The 18,352-nt window shown below is 36.4% G+C and overlaps 1 protein-coding gene across 1 annotated transcript in view; it reads right to left on the reverse strand.

The window, feature by feature from the left end:
- The window catches only part of faxdc2 (fatty acid hydroxylase domain containing 2), a 33,827-nt gene that overhangs the window by 5,499 nt on the left and 9,976 nt on the right, over positions 1-18,352 (reverse strand). The window contains exons 6-8 of the mRNA XM_022194371.2: positions 13,563-13,768; positions 13,243-13,348; positions 12,421-12,587 (exon numbers count right to left, since the gene is read on the reverse strand). Of these exons, the coding sequence (XP_022050063.2) occupies positions 12,421-12,587; positions 13,243-13,348; positions 13,563-13,768 (479 nt within the window). The remainder of the gene's footprint in view (positions 1-12,420; positions 12,588-13,242; positions 13,349-13,562; positions 13,769-18,352) is intronic.

The following is an 18,352-nucleotide window of genomic DNA, read 5'->3' on the forward strand; positions in this document are numbered from 1 at the left end:
AAAACGTCATAGTTTAGTATGTCGTCCAAAATGTGACAAAAACGTCATAGTTTAGTATGCCGTCCGAAATGTGACCAAAAACGTCATAGTTTAGTATGTCGTCCGAAATGTGACTAAAACGTCATAGTTTAGTATGTCTTCCGAAATATTACCAAAAACGTCATAGTTTAGTATGTCGTCTAAAAAATGACCAAAAACGTCATAGTTTAGTATGTCGTCCAAAATGTGACAAAAAAAATCATAGTTTAGTATGTCGTCTGAAAACTAACAAAAATAAGGCACCTGTATAGCTCAATGGGTTGAGAAGATGACCCATGTATTGGGGCTGCTCTCTGATGCAGCAACCCGGGTTCAAATCTCACTCGCGGCCCTTTGCTGCAAGTCTTTACCACACTCTTCCCCCCCATTTGCTGTCTCTCTTGCACTTCGACGACCAAATAAAGTCGAAAATAGACCAAAAAAGAAAACGGACAAAAACCTCTTAGTTTAGTATGTTGTCCAAATGTGACAAAAACGTCATAGTTTAGTATGTCGTCCAAAATGTGACCAAAAACATCATAGTTTAGTATGTCATCCGAAATATGACCAAAAACGTCATAGTTTAGTATGTTGTCCAAAATGTGACAAAAACGTCATAGTTTTGTATGTCGTACAAAATGAGACCAAAAACGTCATAGTTTAGTATGTCGTCCAAAATGTGCGCAAAAACGTCATAGTTTAGTATGTCGTCCGAAATATGACAAAAACGTAATAGTTTAGTATGTCGTCCAAAATATGACCAAAAACGTCATAGTTTAGTATGTCGTCCGAAATGTGACAAAAACGTCATAGTTTAGTATGTCGTCCGAAATATGACCAAAAACGTCATAGTTTAGTATGTCGTCCGAAATATGACCAAAAACGTCATAGTTTAGTATGTCGTCCGAAATATGACCAAAAACGTCATAGTTTAGTATGTCGTCCGAAATATGACCAAAAACGTCATAGTTTAGTATGTCTTCAAAAATGTGACCAAAAACGTAATAGTTTAGTATGTCGTCCAAAAAATGACCAAAAACGTCATAGTTTAGTATGTCGTCCAAAATGTGACCAAAAACGTCATATGTTGTCCAAAAATGACCAAAAACCTCAAAGTTTAGTATGCCATCCGAAATATGACCAAAAAAGTCAGTTTAGTATGTCGTCCGAAATATGACAAAAAAAAAAATCATAGTTTAGTATGTCGTCTGAAAACTAACAAAAATAAGGCACCTGTATAGCTCAATGGGTTGAGCAGACAACCTATGTATTGGGGCTGGTCTCTGATGCAGCAGCCTGGGTTCGAATCCCGCTCGCGGCCCTTTGCTGCAAGTCTTTCCCACACTCTTCTCCCCCATCTGCTGTCTCTCTTGCATTTCGACGACCAAATAGTCGAAAATAGACAAAAAAAATACTTTAAAAAAAGAAAGAGGACAAAAAAAGTCAGAGTTTAGCATGTTGTCCAAAAATGACAAAAAACGTAATAGTTTTGTATGTCGTCCGAAAATCTGCCAAAAACCTCATAGTTTAGTATGTCGTCCAAAATGTGACAAAAACGTCATAGTTTAGTATGTCGTCCGAAATATGACCAAAAACGTCATAGTTTAGTATGTCGTCCGAAATATGACCAAAAACGTAATAGTTTAGTATGTCGTCCAAAATGTGACAAAAACGTCATAGTTTAGTATGTCGTCCAAAATGTGACCAAAACGTAATAGTTTAGTATGTCGTCTAAAAAATGACCAAAAACTTCAGTTTAGTATGTCATCCGAAATATGACCAAAAATGTCATAGTTTAGTAAGTCATCCAAAATAAGACCAAAAACGTCATAGTTTAGTATGTCTTCCAAAATGTGACCAAAAACATCATAGTTTAGTATGTCGTCCAAAAAATGACCAAAAACGTCATAGTTTAGTATGTCGTCCAAAATGTGACCAAAAACGTCATATGTTGTCCAAAAATGACCAAAAACCTCAAAGTTTAGTATGCCATCCGAAATATGACCAAAAAAGTCAGTTTAGTATGTCGTCCGAAATATGAAAAAAAAAAATCATAGTTTAGTATGTCGTCTGAAAACGAACAAAAATAAGGCTCCTGTATAGCTCAATGGGTTTAGCAGACAACCGATGTATTGGGGCTGGTCTCCGATGCAGCAGCCTGGGTTCGAATCCCGCTTGTGGCCCTTTGCTACAAGTCTTTCCCACACTCTTCTCCCCCATCTGCTGTCTCTCTTGCACTTCGACGACCAAATAAAGTCGAAAATAGACAAAAAAAATACTTTAAAAAAGAAAGTGGACAAAAAAAGTCAGAGTTTAGCATGTTGTCCAACAATGACCAAAAACGTCATAGTTTAGTATGTCGTCCAAAATATGACCAAAAACGTCATAATTTAGTATGTCGTCCGAAATATGACCAAAAACGTCATAGTTTAGTATGTCGTCCGAAATATGACCAAAAACGTCATAGTTTAGTATGTCGTCCGAAATGTGACCAAAACGTAATAGTTTAGTATGTCGTCCGAAATGTGACCAAAACGTCATAGTTTAGTACGTCGTCCGAAATATGACCAAAACGTCATAGTTTAGTATGTTGTCCAACAATGACCAAAAACGTCACAGTTTAGTATGTCGTCCAAAATGTGACAAAAACGTCATAGTTTAGTATGTCGTCCAAAATGTGACCAAAACGTAATAGTTTAGTATGTCGTCTAAAAAATGACCAAAAACGTCATAGTTTAGTATGTCATCCGAAATATGACCAAAAAAATCATAGTTTAGTATGTCGTCCAAAATGTGACCAAAAACATCATAGTTTAGTATGTCGTCCAAAAAATGACCAAAAACGTCATAGTTTAGTATGTCGTCCAAAATGTGACAAAAACGTCATAGTTTAGTATGTCGTCCAAAATGTGACAAAAACGTCATAGTTTAGTATGCCGTCCGAAATGTGACCAAAAACGTCATAGTTTAGTATGTCGTCCGAAATGTGACTAAAACGTCATAGTTTAGTATGTCTTCCGAAATATTACCAAAAACGTCATAGTTTAGTATGTCGTCTAAAAAATGACCAAAAACGTCATAGTTTAGTATGTCGTCCAAAATGTGACAAAAAAAATCATAGTTTAGTATGTCGTCTGAAAACTAACAAAAATAAGGCACCTGTATAGCTCAATGGGTTGAGAAGATGACCCATGTATTGGGGCTGCTCTCTGATGCAGCAACCCGGGTTCAAATCTCACTCGCGGCCCTTTGCTGCAAGTCTTTACCACACTCTTCCCCCCCATTTGCTGTCTCTCTTGCACTTCGACGACCAAATAAAGTCGAAAATAGACCAAAAAAGAAAACGGACAAAAACCTCTTAGTTTAGTATGTTGTCCAAATGTGACAAAAACGTCATAGTTTAGTATGTCGTACAAAATGAGACCAAAAACATCATAGTTTAGTATGTCATCCGAAATATGACCAAAAACGTCATAGTTTAGTATGTTGTCCAAAATGTGACAAAAACGTCATAGTTTAGTATGTCGTCCAAAATGTGACCAAAAACATCATAGTTTAGTATGTCATCCGAAATATGACCAAAAACGTCATAGTTTAGTATGTTGTCCAAAATGTGACAAAAACGTCATAGTTTTGTATGTCGTCCAAAATGTGACCAAAAACATCATAGTTTAGTATGTCATCCGAAATATGACCAAAAACGTCATAGTTTAGTATGTTGTCCAAAATGTGACAAAAACGTCATAGTTTTGTATGTCGTCCAAAATGTGACCAAAAACATCATAGTTTAGTATGTCATCCGAAATATGACCAAAAACGTCATAGTTTAGTATGTTGTCCAAAATGTGACAAAAACGTCATAGTTTTGTATGTCGTACAAAATGAGACCAAAAACGTCATAGTTTAGTATGTCGTCCAAAATGTGCGCAAAAACGTCATAGTTTAGTATGTCGTCCGAAATATGACCAAAAACGTCATAGTTTAGTATGTCGTCCAAAATATGACCAAAAACGTCATAGTTTAGTATGTCGTCCGAAATGTGACCAAAACGTCATAGTTTAGTATGTCGTCCGAAATATGACCAAAAACGTCATAGTTTAGTATGTCGTCCGAAATATGACCAAAAACGTCATAGTTTAGTATGTCGTCCGAAATATGACCAAAAACGTCATAGTTTAGTATGTCGTCCGAAATATGACCAAAAACGTCATAGTTTAGTATGTCTTCAAAAATGTGACCAAAAACGTAATAGTTTAGTATGTCGTCCAAAAAATGACCAAAAACGTCATAGTTTAGTATGTCGTCCAAAATGTGACCAAAAACGTCATATGTTGTCCAAAAATGACCAAAAACCTCAAAGTTTAGTATGCCATCCGAAATATGACCAAAAAAGTCAGTTTAGTATGTCGTCCGAAATATGACAAAAAAAAATCATAGTTTAGTATGTCGTCTGAAAACTAACAAAAATAAGGCACCTGTATAGCTCAATGGGTTGAGCAGACAACCTATGTATTGGGGCTGGTCTCTGATGCAGCAGCCTGGGTTCGAATCCCGCTCGCGGCCCTTTGCTGCAAGTCTTTCCCACACTCTTCTCCCCCATCTGCTGTCTCTCTTGCATTTCGACGACCAAATAGTCGAAAATAGACAAAAAAAATACTTTAAAAAAAGAAAGAGGACAAAAAAAGTCAGAGTTTAGCATGTTGTCCAAAAATGACAAAAAACGTAATAGTTTTGTATGTCGTCCGAAAATCTGCCAAAAACCTCATAGTTTAGTATGTCGTCCAAAATGTGACAAAAACGTCATAGTTTAGTATGTCGTCCGAAATATGACCAAAAACGTCATAGTTTAGTATGTCGTTCAAAATATGACCAAAAACGTCATAGTTTAGTATGTCGTCCGAAATATGACCAAAAACGTAATAGTTTTGTATGTCGTCCGAAAATCTGCCAAAAACCTCATAGTTTAGTATGTCGTCCAAAATGTGACAAAAACGTCATAGTTTAGTATGTCGTCCGAAATATGACCAAAAACGTCATAGTTTAGTATGTCGTCCGAAATATGACCAAAAACGTCATAGTTTAGTATGTCGTCCGAAATATGACCAAAAACGTAATAGTTTAGTATGTCGTCCAAAATGTGACAAAAACGTCATAGTTTAGTATGTCGTCCAAAATGTGACCAAAACGTAATAGTTTAGTATGTCGTCTAAAAAATGACCAAAAACTTCAGTTTAGTATGTCATCCGAAATATGACCAAAAATGTCATAGTTAATAAGTCATCCAAAATAAGACCAAAAACGTCATAGTTTAGTATGTCTTCCAAAATGTGACCAAAAACATCATAGTTTAGTATGTCGTCCAAAAAATGACCAAAAACGTCATAGTTTAGTATGTCGTCCAAAATGTGACCAAAAACGTCATATGTTGTCCAAAAATGACCAAAAACCTCAAAGTTTAGTATGCCATCCGAAATATGACCAAAAAAGTCAGTTTAGTATGTCGTCCGAAATATGAAAAAAAAAAAATCATAGTTTAGTATGTCGTCTGAAAACGAACAAAAATAAGGCTCCTGTATAGCTCAATGGGTTTAGCAGACAACCGATGTATTGGGGCTGGTCTCCGATGCAGCAGCCTGGGTTCGAATCCCGCTTGTGGCCCTTTGCTACAAGTCTTTCCCACACTCTTCTCCCCCATCTGCTGTCTCTCTTGCACTTCGACGACCAAATAAAGTCGAAAATAGACAAAAAAAATACTTTAAAAAAAGAAAGTGGACAAAAAAAGTCAGAGTTTAGCATGTTGTCCAACAATGACCAAAAACGTCATAGTTTAGTATGTCGTCCAAAATATGACCAAAAACGTCATAATTTAGTATGTCGTCCGAAATATGACCAAAAACGTCATAGTTTAGTATGTCGTCCGAAATATGACCAAAAACGTCATAGTTTAGTATGTCGTCCGAAATATGACCAAAACGTCATAGTTTAGTATGTCGTCCGAAATATGACCAAAAACGTCATAGTTTAGTATGTCGTCCGAAATATGACCAAAACGTCATAGTTTAGTATGTTGTCCAAAAATGACCAAAAACGTCACAGTTTAGTATGTCGTCCAAAATGTGACAAAAACGTCATAGTTTTAGTATGTCGTCCAAAATGTGACCAAAATGTAATAGTTTAGTATGTCGTCTAAAAAATGACCAAAAACCTCATAGTTTAGTATGTCATCCGAAATATGACCAAAAAAGTAATAGTTTCGTATGTCGTCCAAAATGTGACAAAAAAATCATAGTTTAGTATGTCGTCCAAAATGTGACCAAAAACATCATAGTTTAGTATGTCGTCCAAAAAATGACCAAAAACGTCATAGTTTAGTATGTCATCCGAAATATGACCAAAAACGTAATAGTTTAGTATGTCGTCCAAAATGTGACAAAAAAAATCATAGTTTAGTATGTCGTCTGAAAACTAACAAAAATAAGGCACCTGTATAGCTCAATGGGTTGAGAAGATGACCCATGTATTGGGGCTGCTCTCTGATGCAGCAGCCCGGGTTCAAATCTCACTCGCGGCCCTTTGCTGCAAGTCTTTACCACACTCTTCCCCCCCATTTGCTGTCTCTCTTGCACTTCGACGACCAAATAAAGTCGAAAATAGACCAAAAAAGAAAACGGACAAAAACCTCTTAGTTTAGTATGTTGTCCAAATGTGACAAAAACGTCATAGTTTAGTATGTCGTCCAAAATGTGACCAAAAACATCATAGTTTAGTATGTTGTCCAAAATGTGACAAAAACGTCATAGTTTTGTATGTCGTACAAAATGAGACCAAAAACGTCATAGTTTAGTATGTCGTCCGAAATATGACCAAAAACGTCATAGTTTAGTATGTCGTCCGAAATATGACCAAAAACGTCATAGTTTAGTATGTCGTCCGAAATATGACCAAAAACGTCATAGTTTTGTATGTCGTACAAAATGAGACCAAAAACGTCATAGTTTAGTATGTCGTCCAAAAATGACAAAAACGTAACAGTTTTGTATGTCGTCCGAAAATCTGCCAAAAACCTCATAGTTTAGTCTGTCGTCCAAAATGTGACAAAAACGTCATAGTTTAGAATGTCGTCCGAAATATGACCAAAAATGTCATAGTTTAGTACGTCGTCCGAAATATGACCAAAAACGTCATAGTTTAGTATGTCGTCCGAAATATGACCAAAACGTCATAGTTTCGTATGTTGTCCGAAAATGACCAAAAACGTCATAGTTTAGTATGTCCTCCAAAATGTGAGAAAAACCTAATAGTTTAGTATGTCGTCCAAAATATGACCAAAACGTCATAGTTTAGTTTGTTGTCCGAAAATGACCAAAAACGTCATAGTTTAGTATGTCGTCCAAAATGTGACAAAAACGTCATAGTTTAGATTGTCGTCCAAAATGTAACCAAAAACATCATAGTTTAGTATGTCGCTCAAAAAATGACAAAAAACGTCATAGTTTAGTATGTCGTCCAAAATGTGACCAAAAACGTCATAGTTTAGTATGTCATCCGAAATATGACCAAAAAAGTAATAGTTTAGTATGTCGTCCAAAATGTGACAAAAAAAATCATAGTTTAGTATGTCGTCTGAAAACTAACAAAAATAAGGCACCTGTATAGCTCAATGGGTTGAGAAGATGACCCATGTATTGGGGCTGCTCTCGGATGCAGCAGCCCGGGTTCAAATCTCACTCGCGGCCCTTTGCTGCAAGTCTTTACCACACTCTTCCTCCCCATTTGCTGTCTCTCTTGCACTTCGACGACCAAATAAAGTCGAAAATAGACCAAAAAAGAAAACGGACAAAAACCTCTTAGTTTAGTATGTTGTCCAAATGTGACAAAAATGTCATAGTTTAGTATGTCGTCCAAAATGTGACAAAAACGTCATAGTTTAGTATGTCGTCCAAAATGTGACTAAACACCACATACTTTAGTATGTCGTCCAAAATGTGACAAAAACATCATAGTGTAGTATGTCGTCCAAAAAATGACCAAAAACGTCATAGTTTAGTATGTCGTCCAAAATGTGACCAAAAACGTAATAGTTTAGTATGTCGTCCAAAATGTGACAAAAGAAATCATAGTTTAGTATGTCGTCCAAAATGTGACCAAAAACGTCATATGTTGTCCAAAAATGACCAAAAACCTCAAAGTTTATTATGCCATCCGAAATATGACCAAACAAGTCAGTTTAGCATGTCGTCCGAAATATGACAAAAAAAAAATCATAGTTTAGTATGTCGTCTGAAAACTAACAAAAATAAGGCACCTGTATAGCTCAATGGGTTGAGCAGACAACCTATGTATTGGGGCTGGTCTCTGATGCAGCAGCCTGGGTTCGAATCCTGCTCGCGGCCCTTTGCTGCAAGTCTTTCCAACACTCTTCTCCCCCATCTGCTGTCTCTCTTGCACTTCGACGACCAAATAAAGTCGAAAATAGACAAAAAAAACACTTTAAAAAAAGAAAGTGGACAAAAAAAGTCAGAGTTTAGCATGTTGTCCAAAAATGACAAAAAACGTAGTAGTTTTGTATGTCGTCCGAAAATCTGCCAAAAACGTCATAGTTTAGTATGTCGTCCAAAATGTGACAAAAACGTCATAGTTTAGTATGTCGTCTAAAAAAATGACCAAAAACGTAATAGTTTTGTATGTCGTCCAAAATGTGACAAAAACGTCATAGTTTAGTATGTCGTCCAAAATGTGACCAAAAACATCATAGTTTAGTATGTCGTCCAAAATGTGACAAAAACGTCATCGTTTTGTATGTCGTACAAAATGAGACCAAAAACGTCATAGTTTAGTATGTTGTCCAAAAATGACCAAAAACGTCATAGTTTAGTATGTCGTGTAAAAAATGACCAAAAACGTCATAGTTTAGTATGTCATCCGAAATATGACTAAAACGTCTTAGTTTAGTATGTCATCCAAAATGTGACCAAAAACGTCATAGTTTAGTATGTCGTCCAAAAAATGACCAAACACCACATAGTTTAGTATGTCGTCCAAAATGTGACAAAAACGTCATAGTTTAGTATGTCCTGTAAAAAATGACCAAAAACGTCATAGTTTAGTATGTCATCCGAAATATGACCAAAAAAGTAATAGTTTAGTATGTCGTCCAAAATGTGACCAAAACGTAATAGTTTAGTATGTCTTCCGAAATATGACCAAAAACGTCATAGTTTAGTATGTCGTCCAAAATGTGACCAAAACGTAATAGTTTAGTATGTCGTCCGAAATATGACCAAAAACGTCATAGTTTAGTATGTCGTCCGAAACATGACCAAAAACGTCATAGTTTAGTATGTCGTCCAAAAAATGACCAAAAACGTCATAGTTTAGTATGCCGTCCGAAATATGACCAAAAAAGTCCGTTTCGTATGTCGTCCGAAATATGACAAAAAAAAATCATAGTTTAGTATGTCGTCTGAAAACTAACAAAAATGAGGCACCTGTATAGCTCAATGGGTTGAGCAGACGACCCATGTATCGGGGCTGGTCTCTGATGCAGCAGCCCGGGTTTGAATCCCGCTCGCGGCCCATTGTTGCAAGTCTTTCCCACACTCTTCTCCCCCATTTGCTGTCTCTCTTGCACTTCGACTCCCAAATACAGTCGAAAATAGACCAAAAAAAAAACTTTAAAAAAGAAAATGGACAAAAAATCAGAGTTTAGCATGTTGTCCAAAAATGACAAAAAACGTAATAGTTTTGTATGTCGTCCAAAATGTGACCAAACACCACATAGTTTAGTATGTCGTCCAAAATGTGACAAAAACGTCATAGTTTAGTATGTCGTCCAAAATGTGACCAAAACGTCATAGTTTAGATTGTCGTCCAAAATGTAACCAAAAACATCATAGTTTAGTATGTCGCTCAAAAAATGACAAAAAACGTCATAGTTTAGTATGTCGTCCAAAATGTGACCAAAAACATCATAGTTTAGTATGTTGTCCGAAAAATGACCAAAAACGTCATCGTTTAGTATGTCGTCCAAAAAATGACCAAACACCTCATAGTTTAGCATGTCGTCCAAAAAATGACCAAAAACGTCATAGTTTAGTATGTCATCCGAAATATGACCAAAAAAGTAATAGTTGAGTATGTCGTCCAAAATGTGACCAAAACGTCATAGTTTAGTATGTCATCCAAAATATGACCAAAAACGTCATAGTTTAGTATGTCGTCCAAAATGTGACCAAAACGTCAGTTTAGTATGTCGTCCAAAATGTGACCAAAAACATCATAGTTTAGTATGTCGTTCAAAAAATGACCAAAAACGTCATAGTTTAGTATGTTGTCCAAATGTGACAAAAACGTCATAGTTTAGTATGTCGTCCAAAATGTGACCAAAAACGTCATAGTTTAGTATGTCGTCCAAAATGTGACAAAAACGTCATAGTTTAGTATGTCGTCCAAAATGTGACCAAAAACATCATAGTTTAGTATGTCGTCTAAAAAATGAGACCAAAAACGTCATAGTTTAGTATGTCATCCGAAATATGACCAAAAAAGTCAGTTTAGTATGTCGTCCAAAATGTGACAAAAAAAACATAGTTTAGTATGTCGTCCAAAAACTGACCAAAAACGTCATAGTTTAGTATGTCATCCAAAATATGACCAAACACCTCATAGTTCAGTATGTCATCCAAAATATGACCAAAAACCTCATAGTTTAGTATGTCGTCCAAAATGTGACCAAAAACGTCATAGTTCAGTATGTCGTCCAAAATGTGACCAAAAACGTAATAGTTTAGTATGTCGTCCAAAATGTGACAAAAGAAATCATAGTTTAGTATGTCGTCTGAAAACCAACAAAAATAAGGCACCTGTACAGCTCAATGGGTTGAGAAGATGACCCATGTATTGGGGCTGCTCTCTGATGCAGCAGCCCGGGTTCAAATCTCACTCGCGGCCCTTTGCTGCAAGTCTTTCCCACACTCTTCTCCCCCATTTGCTGTCTCTCTTGCACTTCGACGACCAAATAAAGTCGAAAATAGACCAAAAAAGAAAACGGACAAAAACCTCTTAGTTTAGTATGTTGTCCAAATGTGACAAAAACGCCATAGTTTAGTATGTCGTCCAAAATGTGACCAAAAACGTCATAGTTTAGTATGTTGTCCAAAATGTGACAAAAACGTCATAGTTTAGTATGTCGTCCAAAATGTGACCAAAAACATCATAGTTTAGTATGTCGTCTAAAAAATGAGACCAAAAACGTCATAGTTTAGTATGTTGTCCAAAAATGACCAAAAACGTCATAGTTTAGTATGTCGTCTAAAAAATGAGACCAAAAACGTCATAGTTTAGTATGTTGTCCAAAAATGACCAAAAACGTCATAGTTTAGTATGTCGTCCAAAATGTGACAAAAACGTCATAGTTTAGTATGTCGTCTAAAAAATTACCAAAAACGTCATAGTTTAGTATGTCATCCAAAATATGACCAAAAACGTCATAGTTTAGTATGTCGTCCAAAATGTGACAAAAACATCATAGTTTAGTATGTCGTCTAAAAAATGAGACCAAAAACGTCATAGTTTAGTATGTTGTCCAAAAATGACCAAAAACGTCATAGTTTAGTATGTCGTCTAAAAAATGAGACCAAAAACGTCATAGTTTAGTATGTTGTCCAAAAATGACCAAAAACGTCATAGTTTAGTATGTCGTCCAAAATGTGACAAAAACGTCATAGTTTAGTATGTCGTCTAAAAAATTACCAAAAACGTCATAGTTTAGTATGTCATCCAAAATATGACCAAAAACGTCATCGTTTAGTATGTCGTCCAAAATGTGACAAAAACATCATAGTTTAGTATGTCGTCCGAAATGTGACCAAAACGTCATAGTTTAGTATGTCGTCCAAAATGTGACAAAAACGTCATAGTTTAGTATGTCGTACAAAATGAGACCAAAAACGTCATAGTTTAGTATGTCGTCCGAAATGTGACCAAAACGTCATAGTTTAGTATGTCGTACAAAATGAGACCAAAAACGTCATAGTTTAGTATGTTGTCCAAAAATGGACAAAAAACGTCATACTTTAGAATGTCGTCCGAAAACGGAGCAATAACCTAATGCTTTGTATGTAATCCGAAAATGGACAAAAAATGTCATAGTTTTGTATGTCATCCAAAATCTTCAAAAAATGTCATAGTTTAGTATGTTGTCCGAATATGGACAAAAAACATCATCGTTTAATTTTAGTATTTTTTTCTTTCCAGTCTTGGGAACATCTGGAAAAATGTTCAGTTTTATTCCATTTTGGTAAAATCATTCCAGAAATCTGTTAGTGTTTTTCTGTGATTATAATTTTTTCATAATTTATCCACAGAGGTTACAGTTCAAAATGACCCCACAGGTGAACGTACCTGAGGTGATGAAAATCATGAAACTCTGGGGAGGGCAGGAAGGGGAGGTGGTATCCACAGTGGGAGATGGTGGTGCTGACCAGAGCCAGGCAGTACCACAGAGAGGTGGTGGATAGATGGGAGCCAAGGAGCACTGGTCCGATCACCACCGGCAGCATGTTGGAGATCTGACGACAAAACAGGTTAAAGCTTTTAAAAATACAGCAATTTATAAACTAAAAATCATATTCAGCCTTGAAATATGCCAGTTATTCTTATCTCGTATACAGAATGCTGTGTTTTTTTAAGAACAGTTAACATACCTTCAGTTAATGGAGAGAAATGTGTCACAATTTATTGGATGAACGTGTCATTAAAAGGATATTTTATATGCTTAAACGGCAGACAGTTGTTAATGATCTATAACAAATGTGCAGATGTGATGTATGAAGCAGCAGATCCATATTTGCTGTTAAAAACTGCTCTATTATTGATCTTTTTTTAATCAATCTCACCTCTAACTGAACTCTCAACACCATACTTTGGCAGATAAAGTTGAGCACAGTGAGCTCAGACGATTTTTGTTTTTACGGTCAAGTTTGTCCAGATTCCAGAGTGAAAATGAAACATTTTTGATTTATTTCCTCCAGCTGCTCTGGAGAAAAAACATCTGGATCTTCACAGAAATATTCAGACTCTCCACAGTCCTTTAAAAGCAGCTAGATAGTGTAGTTTTTCCTTACGATGGTGAGGGTATCCTCACTCTGACAGCATTAAGGCGAGAGGTTAAGAATGTGACAGAGAGAAAGATAGAATCTGGAAAAAAGCAGAAGAATGTCTCACCACGTGCTCCAGAGGATGAGCGTAGATGGAGACGACTCCGATGGGAGCCGTCCATTCATGGTGCTGTTTGTGGTAGTGTTTGTAGAGGCTGGGATGGTGGAACAGCCTGACAGAAGAAAAACAGCCAAAGTACAGTTAATTCATTCAATAACTGCATCATATATAAAGCTCAAAACTTCTTGGCCTGTTTATCTGTTCTTTGTGGTTCTGAAAGATATTTTAGTCAAGAAACAGAGTCTCTGAGCTCATGAATCTTTTCCACATCTGGATGTGTCAGCACTAACAGCAGAGGTGTAAATATCAAAGATTAAGCTCTCTACCTGTGTGAATAGTAGAAGAGAACTTCCTCCAGGAGGGCGAAGGCGGCCAGCTCCATCAGGGCCCAGTGGAAGGTGGGCAGCTCCGGGCCGCAGGGGTTTCCTGTCCAGCTCATCAGGTAGTAAACAGCCACCACCATTGGACCCGAGATGAAGATCTTGTTGAAGACGACGGTCTTCATCGCCTGACGGAGCTTCACTGGATCCACCTGGAGGAGCAAAGAAGACTCAAAGCTGGATAGAAACTCAAAGAGTGGCAAAACTACCTTTCTTAAATAGTGATAAATATACAGGGTGTCCCAAAAAATGTATACACACTTTAAATAGCTGTAAAATAGGTGTTTATTATAATTCGTTTAATTTTCAACATGTAGAAGAATTCACAAACATCATTCTATTGTCACCGCCTGTTCTCAAACTGATGTCCGTTCTGGTCCACACACTGCCGACAACGCGAAGTGATGGAATAGCACACATCATGAAACAATTCCCTTGGTATTTGTGTGCATTCATGTTCAATGGTTGCTCTCAGTTCAGTGACTGTTGCAGGTCTCATTGCGTGGACTTTGCCTTTTAGGTATCCCCATAAAAAGAAGTCTAGTGGTGTGAGGTCTGGTGAACATGGAGGGTATTCAGCTGCTCAAAGGTGTATACATTTTTTCTGGGACACCCTGTATTTAATTTTCATCGCATTGCATTATATTGGAGAATTCTCTTTGTAGATGTTGGAATAAGTGAGTTCAAAGAGATAAATATCCATATATTCATCATCTATACACCACTTAATTACATTACAATTAGTTACATTTATATAGTGTTTTTCAAGACACCCAAAGCGCTTTACAATGAATCCATTATTCATTCACTCTGGTGGTGGTAAACTACATTTGTAGCCACAGCTGCCCTGGGGCAGACTGATGGAAGCACGGCTGCCAATCCACGTCTACGGCCCCTCCGATCACCACCAACATTCACACGCATTCACACACCAGTGTGAGAGCACTGGAGGCAAGGTGGGTAAAGTGTCTTGCCCAAGGACACATCAGCACATGACTAGGCGAGAGCGGGAATTGAACCGCTGACCCTTCGATCATTCGACAACCCGCTCTACCACCTGATCCACAGCCACGCCCAAGCCTTGTTACCGTTCAAAAGATTGGGGTCACCAGACAATTCATGTTTTCCATGAAAATTTACTTTTATCCATGTGCTAACATAACTACACAAGGGTTTTCTAATCATCAGTGAGCCTTTCAGCACCATTAGCTAACACAATGTAGCATTAGAACACAGGAGTGATGGTTGCTGGAAATGTTCCTCTGTACCCCTATGGAGATATTACATTAAAAATCAGCCATTTCCAGCTACAATAGTCATTTACCACATTAACTATGTCTACACTGATTTAGCATTCATTTCATGTGATCTTCAAAGAAAAAAAGTTTTTCTTTCAAAAATAAGAACATTTCCATAAACTTTTGAACAGTAGTGTGTATTCGTTAAAGTTGCTCTAAAGGAGTTAAAAGTCATGAAAAAAAGCAAGTAAAAGGTTCTGGAGAATAAGTGCTAATCTGGTTTATTGTATTATCGTCATCATCTTGATTTTAATTTCTATTTTCTATCACATGTATTCAATTATCTTTACGTAATACTTCACATTCATACTTAACCTTTAGTTCTCTTGGTAAAAAAAAATTCTTATAAATATCATTACTAATCATTTAACTTTTATTACTTTAACTTTACGTCCATCTACATCACATTCAGTGTTCATCTCAGAACAAACCCTGGACTTTAAAATCCAAACGAGCTTCTTGCATGACATTAAATCATATTTATAACTGTCTACTTGGCTCTCTACCTTCAGCCTTTGGACGCTGGCTGTAAACTCACGACAAGCTGAGATGACCTTTCCTGTTTGTGTGACAACAATGAACTTTCACACAGTACGTGTGTGTTCACCAGAGTGCACACAACAACCTCACAGGAGCACACGTTGTTGTTTATTGGTTGATTATCATCCAAAGTTTACCCACGGAGAGTTAAAAGCTCTGACCTGCCACTCAGGACTGACTCTGACATGAATCAACTGCCTGTAAAAAACATAGAATTTGCATTAATTCAAGTCAAAATCTTGAGTTTGGGTCTGTAAAATGGTTCACATGTTGGTTTCAAGACGACTGAAGTGCCACAAACTACTCTCTCTTCTTACCAAGCATCTTTTCAAACACTACTAGCCTTTTAGAATCTAATCTGATGTCACTAAGACACGATAAGAGCAATACAATGTTGTTTGCCTGGTTTACAACAACACAAGGTTGGACATAACGGCTTTATGCTTCATTCTACTCTCCTCTGTCGACTGTCCATTTAGATTTAAGCCACTATTGTATGTCATTAACTTTGTGTCCTCATTGTCCTGTATATTTACATTAAAATGTGACAAAATTACATCATTTATCAGAGTCAGAAACTGTGAAACCTGATGGATTTTCAACTTTCTGATGGTCCTTGAACTACTCATCTGTGTGTTTCCATTGGAAAACCTGGAAATCTAAACTTTAAATTGCAATTTTTCCACAGAAATCACTTCATTCTACATGTTTAGTTTAAAAATTCACCAAAAGTAAACAAAATAAACTGTTTACTCCAAATTCTGTTAAAAAAAATAAAGAATTACGTACGTCAAAGTGCAACAAGGAAGCTATGATTGACACAGCTACAAGTACTTTAGAAAAATTTAGGACATTTTCGGCTGAACTGCAGGATGTGTTTACACAGAGTCAATAGAAGTATGAACAACACATTAAAAATGTAAGTAGTAAAATATCTACAGAATGTGCAGAATTAAAGTTATGACAGAATTAGTACCTCAGACATTAAGTTTTTGAAATTTTTGTAAGATAACAACAGAAACTAATTTATGTTTCTATTTTTTATTGATTTATAAGCGTTGTAATTTTATTCTAATGCATAAAAGAAATGTTTTAGTTTCTTCTACTTCTAGCCATTTTTGTTGTTTTTTTTCATATAGGTGCGGGACTTTAAGTTGCAGTAAAAAATGAACTCACACTGAGTAAAAAATAACACAGACAAACTGCTTGGATTTCAGAGAGTTAATGTGAAGTTTTTTCCTCAAACCGTCGTGAAGTTCAAAGGGAATCATTGCATTAGAGGAATTCATTTATTCGAATGGTAATTAGCTAGAAAAAAAAAAGCGATGCCAACATTTATAAAAATTATCGTAAAATCATCCAGGGTAAAATCAATCGACCCTGAGATGACAATAAGGAAGAACATTGAAATGAAAAATAGAATTTTGCATTGACAACTGTGTGATAGTTTCATTGACCGGAGACTCTGAAAACTCCATTAAAATCATTAAGATAAACAGATATATTGCTTGATAAGACTGCATTGTGTAATTTGGTCTAATTATTGCACATCTTGACTGTTTATGACTAACAGGTCTCAAGTTCAGACGAGTTCATTCTCCGCAGTGAACAGAAATCCGATAGGAAACAATGACTCAATATATTGCCACAGATTAACTCATGATGGGAGATAGGAAGTTTTACTACTCTAAAAATTTATATCACACTATAAAATTGCTGGAAGAAGCAGTTTGTACAGGGAGGAAACTCTCACTGGCATCACCTGTTAGACTTTATTAGCCTGATTGAAGATTAATTATTCCTCCTCCAGCCATGAACTTGACCTTCCTGTGTGAGCTCTGTGCTCTCGGCTATAATCTCTGAAAGGTGAACATTTATCAGTTTTTTATCTGCGCGGTGTCCGACAACATCTGCTGATCAAACACAGCCCGAGGACTTCGGTCAGACAAATATGTGGACACGTCAGATCTGCTTCATGTGTGTCAGATGGCTATTAAAGGCCAAAGGACATTTGTGGTTGTACTTAACTGGCAGTGAAAGTAAGAGTGGTCAAACTGGTGGATGAGAAAGTATACAACACAGTTGTAGTGAGAAGGATAGATTGATTATTGACCTGATATTGGCATTTTTTCATTATTGATCAGTTTAATGCTCTACTTCAGGTCTGTGCCGCCTCCTGTCTCCATTTGAGTCACTGTGTGGCTTCAGAAATGTCTCTAAAACAGTAAAAATTGAACAAAAAACACAAGCTGTTGCCACAAACTAGGAAATTAGCTTCTCTCGTGGCAAAGGCTACGCTAACGGCTAGCGGCTAACGGCTAGCGGCTAACGTCTAGCGGCTAGTGGCTAAGTAAAAAGGTAGCCACAGATTATCCAGAAACAGAGCCTGGACAACGATATTTAATTTAAGATCTGGACCTCAGTGGGCAATGAAAGTGATAAAACAGTGAAAGATTTAAAAAGAAAAACAGAGAAGAACAGCAGACATAACTGCAGGAGACAAACTGACGAATCTCAGCTGATCTCAAACAGAGAAAACAGTCCTAATTTATTCACTCCTATTTCTATTTTACTAATTCAGTTATAGTCACCCTTATTAATGAAGAAGACTAGTCATGAGTGACAGGTTCTCTGCTATCACACGCTGTTAAAACATTGCATTTAAAGTATATTGGTTCCAAATATCGGTTATCGGGCTTTTTTGATTATCGATAACTAGCATTGGTAACGGCACTAAAAACAAAATTAAATGAAACGAAAATTTTAAATTAAAAATAAATAAATCTAAATGAAATAAAATCTAAATAAAATAGGATGGAATTAAGCTAAAATTTTAAATTGAAAATAAAATAAATAAATATAGATAAGATACATTCAAAATAAAATAAGACTGAATTA

This window comes from Acanthochromis polyacanthus, chromosome 17 (assembly GCF_021347895.1).
Source record: "Acanthochromis polyacanthus isolate Apoly-LR-REF ecotype Palm Island chromosome 17, KAUST_Apoly_ChrSc, whole genome shotgun sequence".
NCBI lineage: Eukaryota > Metazoa > Chordata > Actinopteri > Pomacentridae > Acanthochromis > Acanthochromis polyacanthus.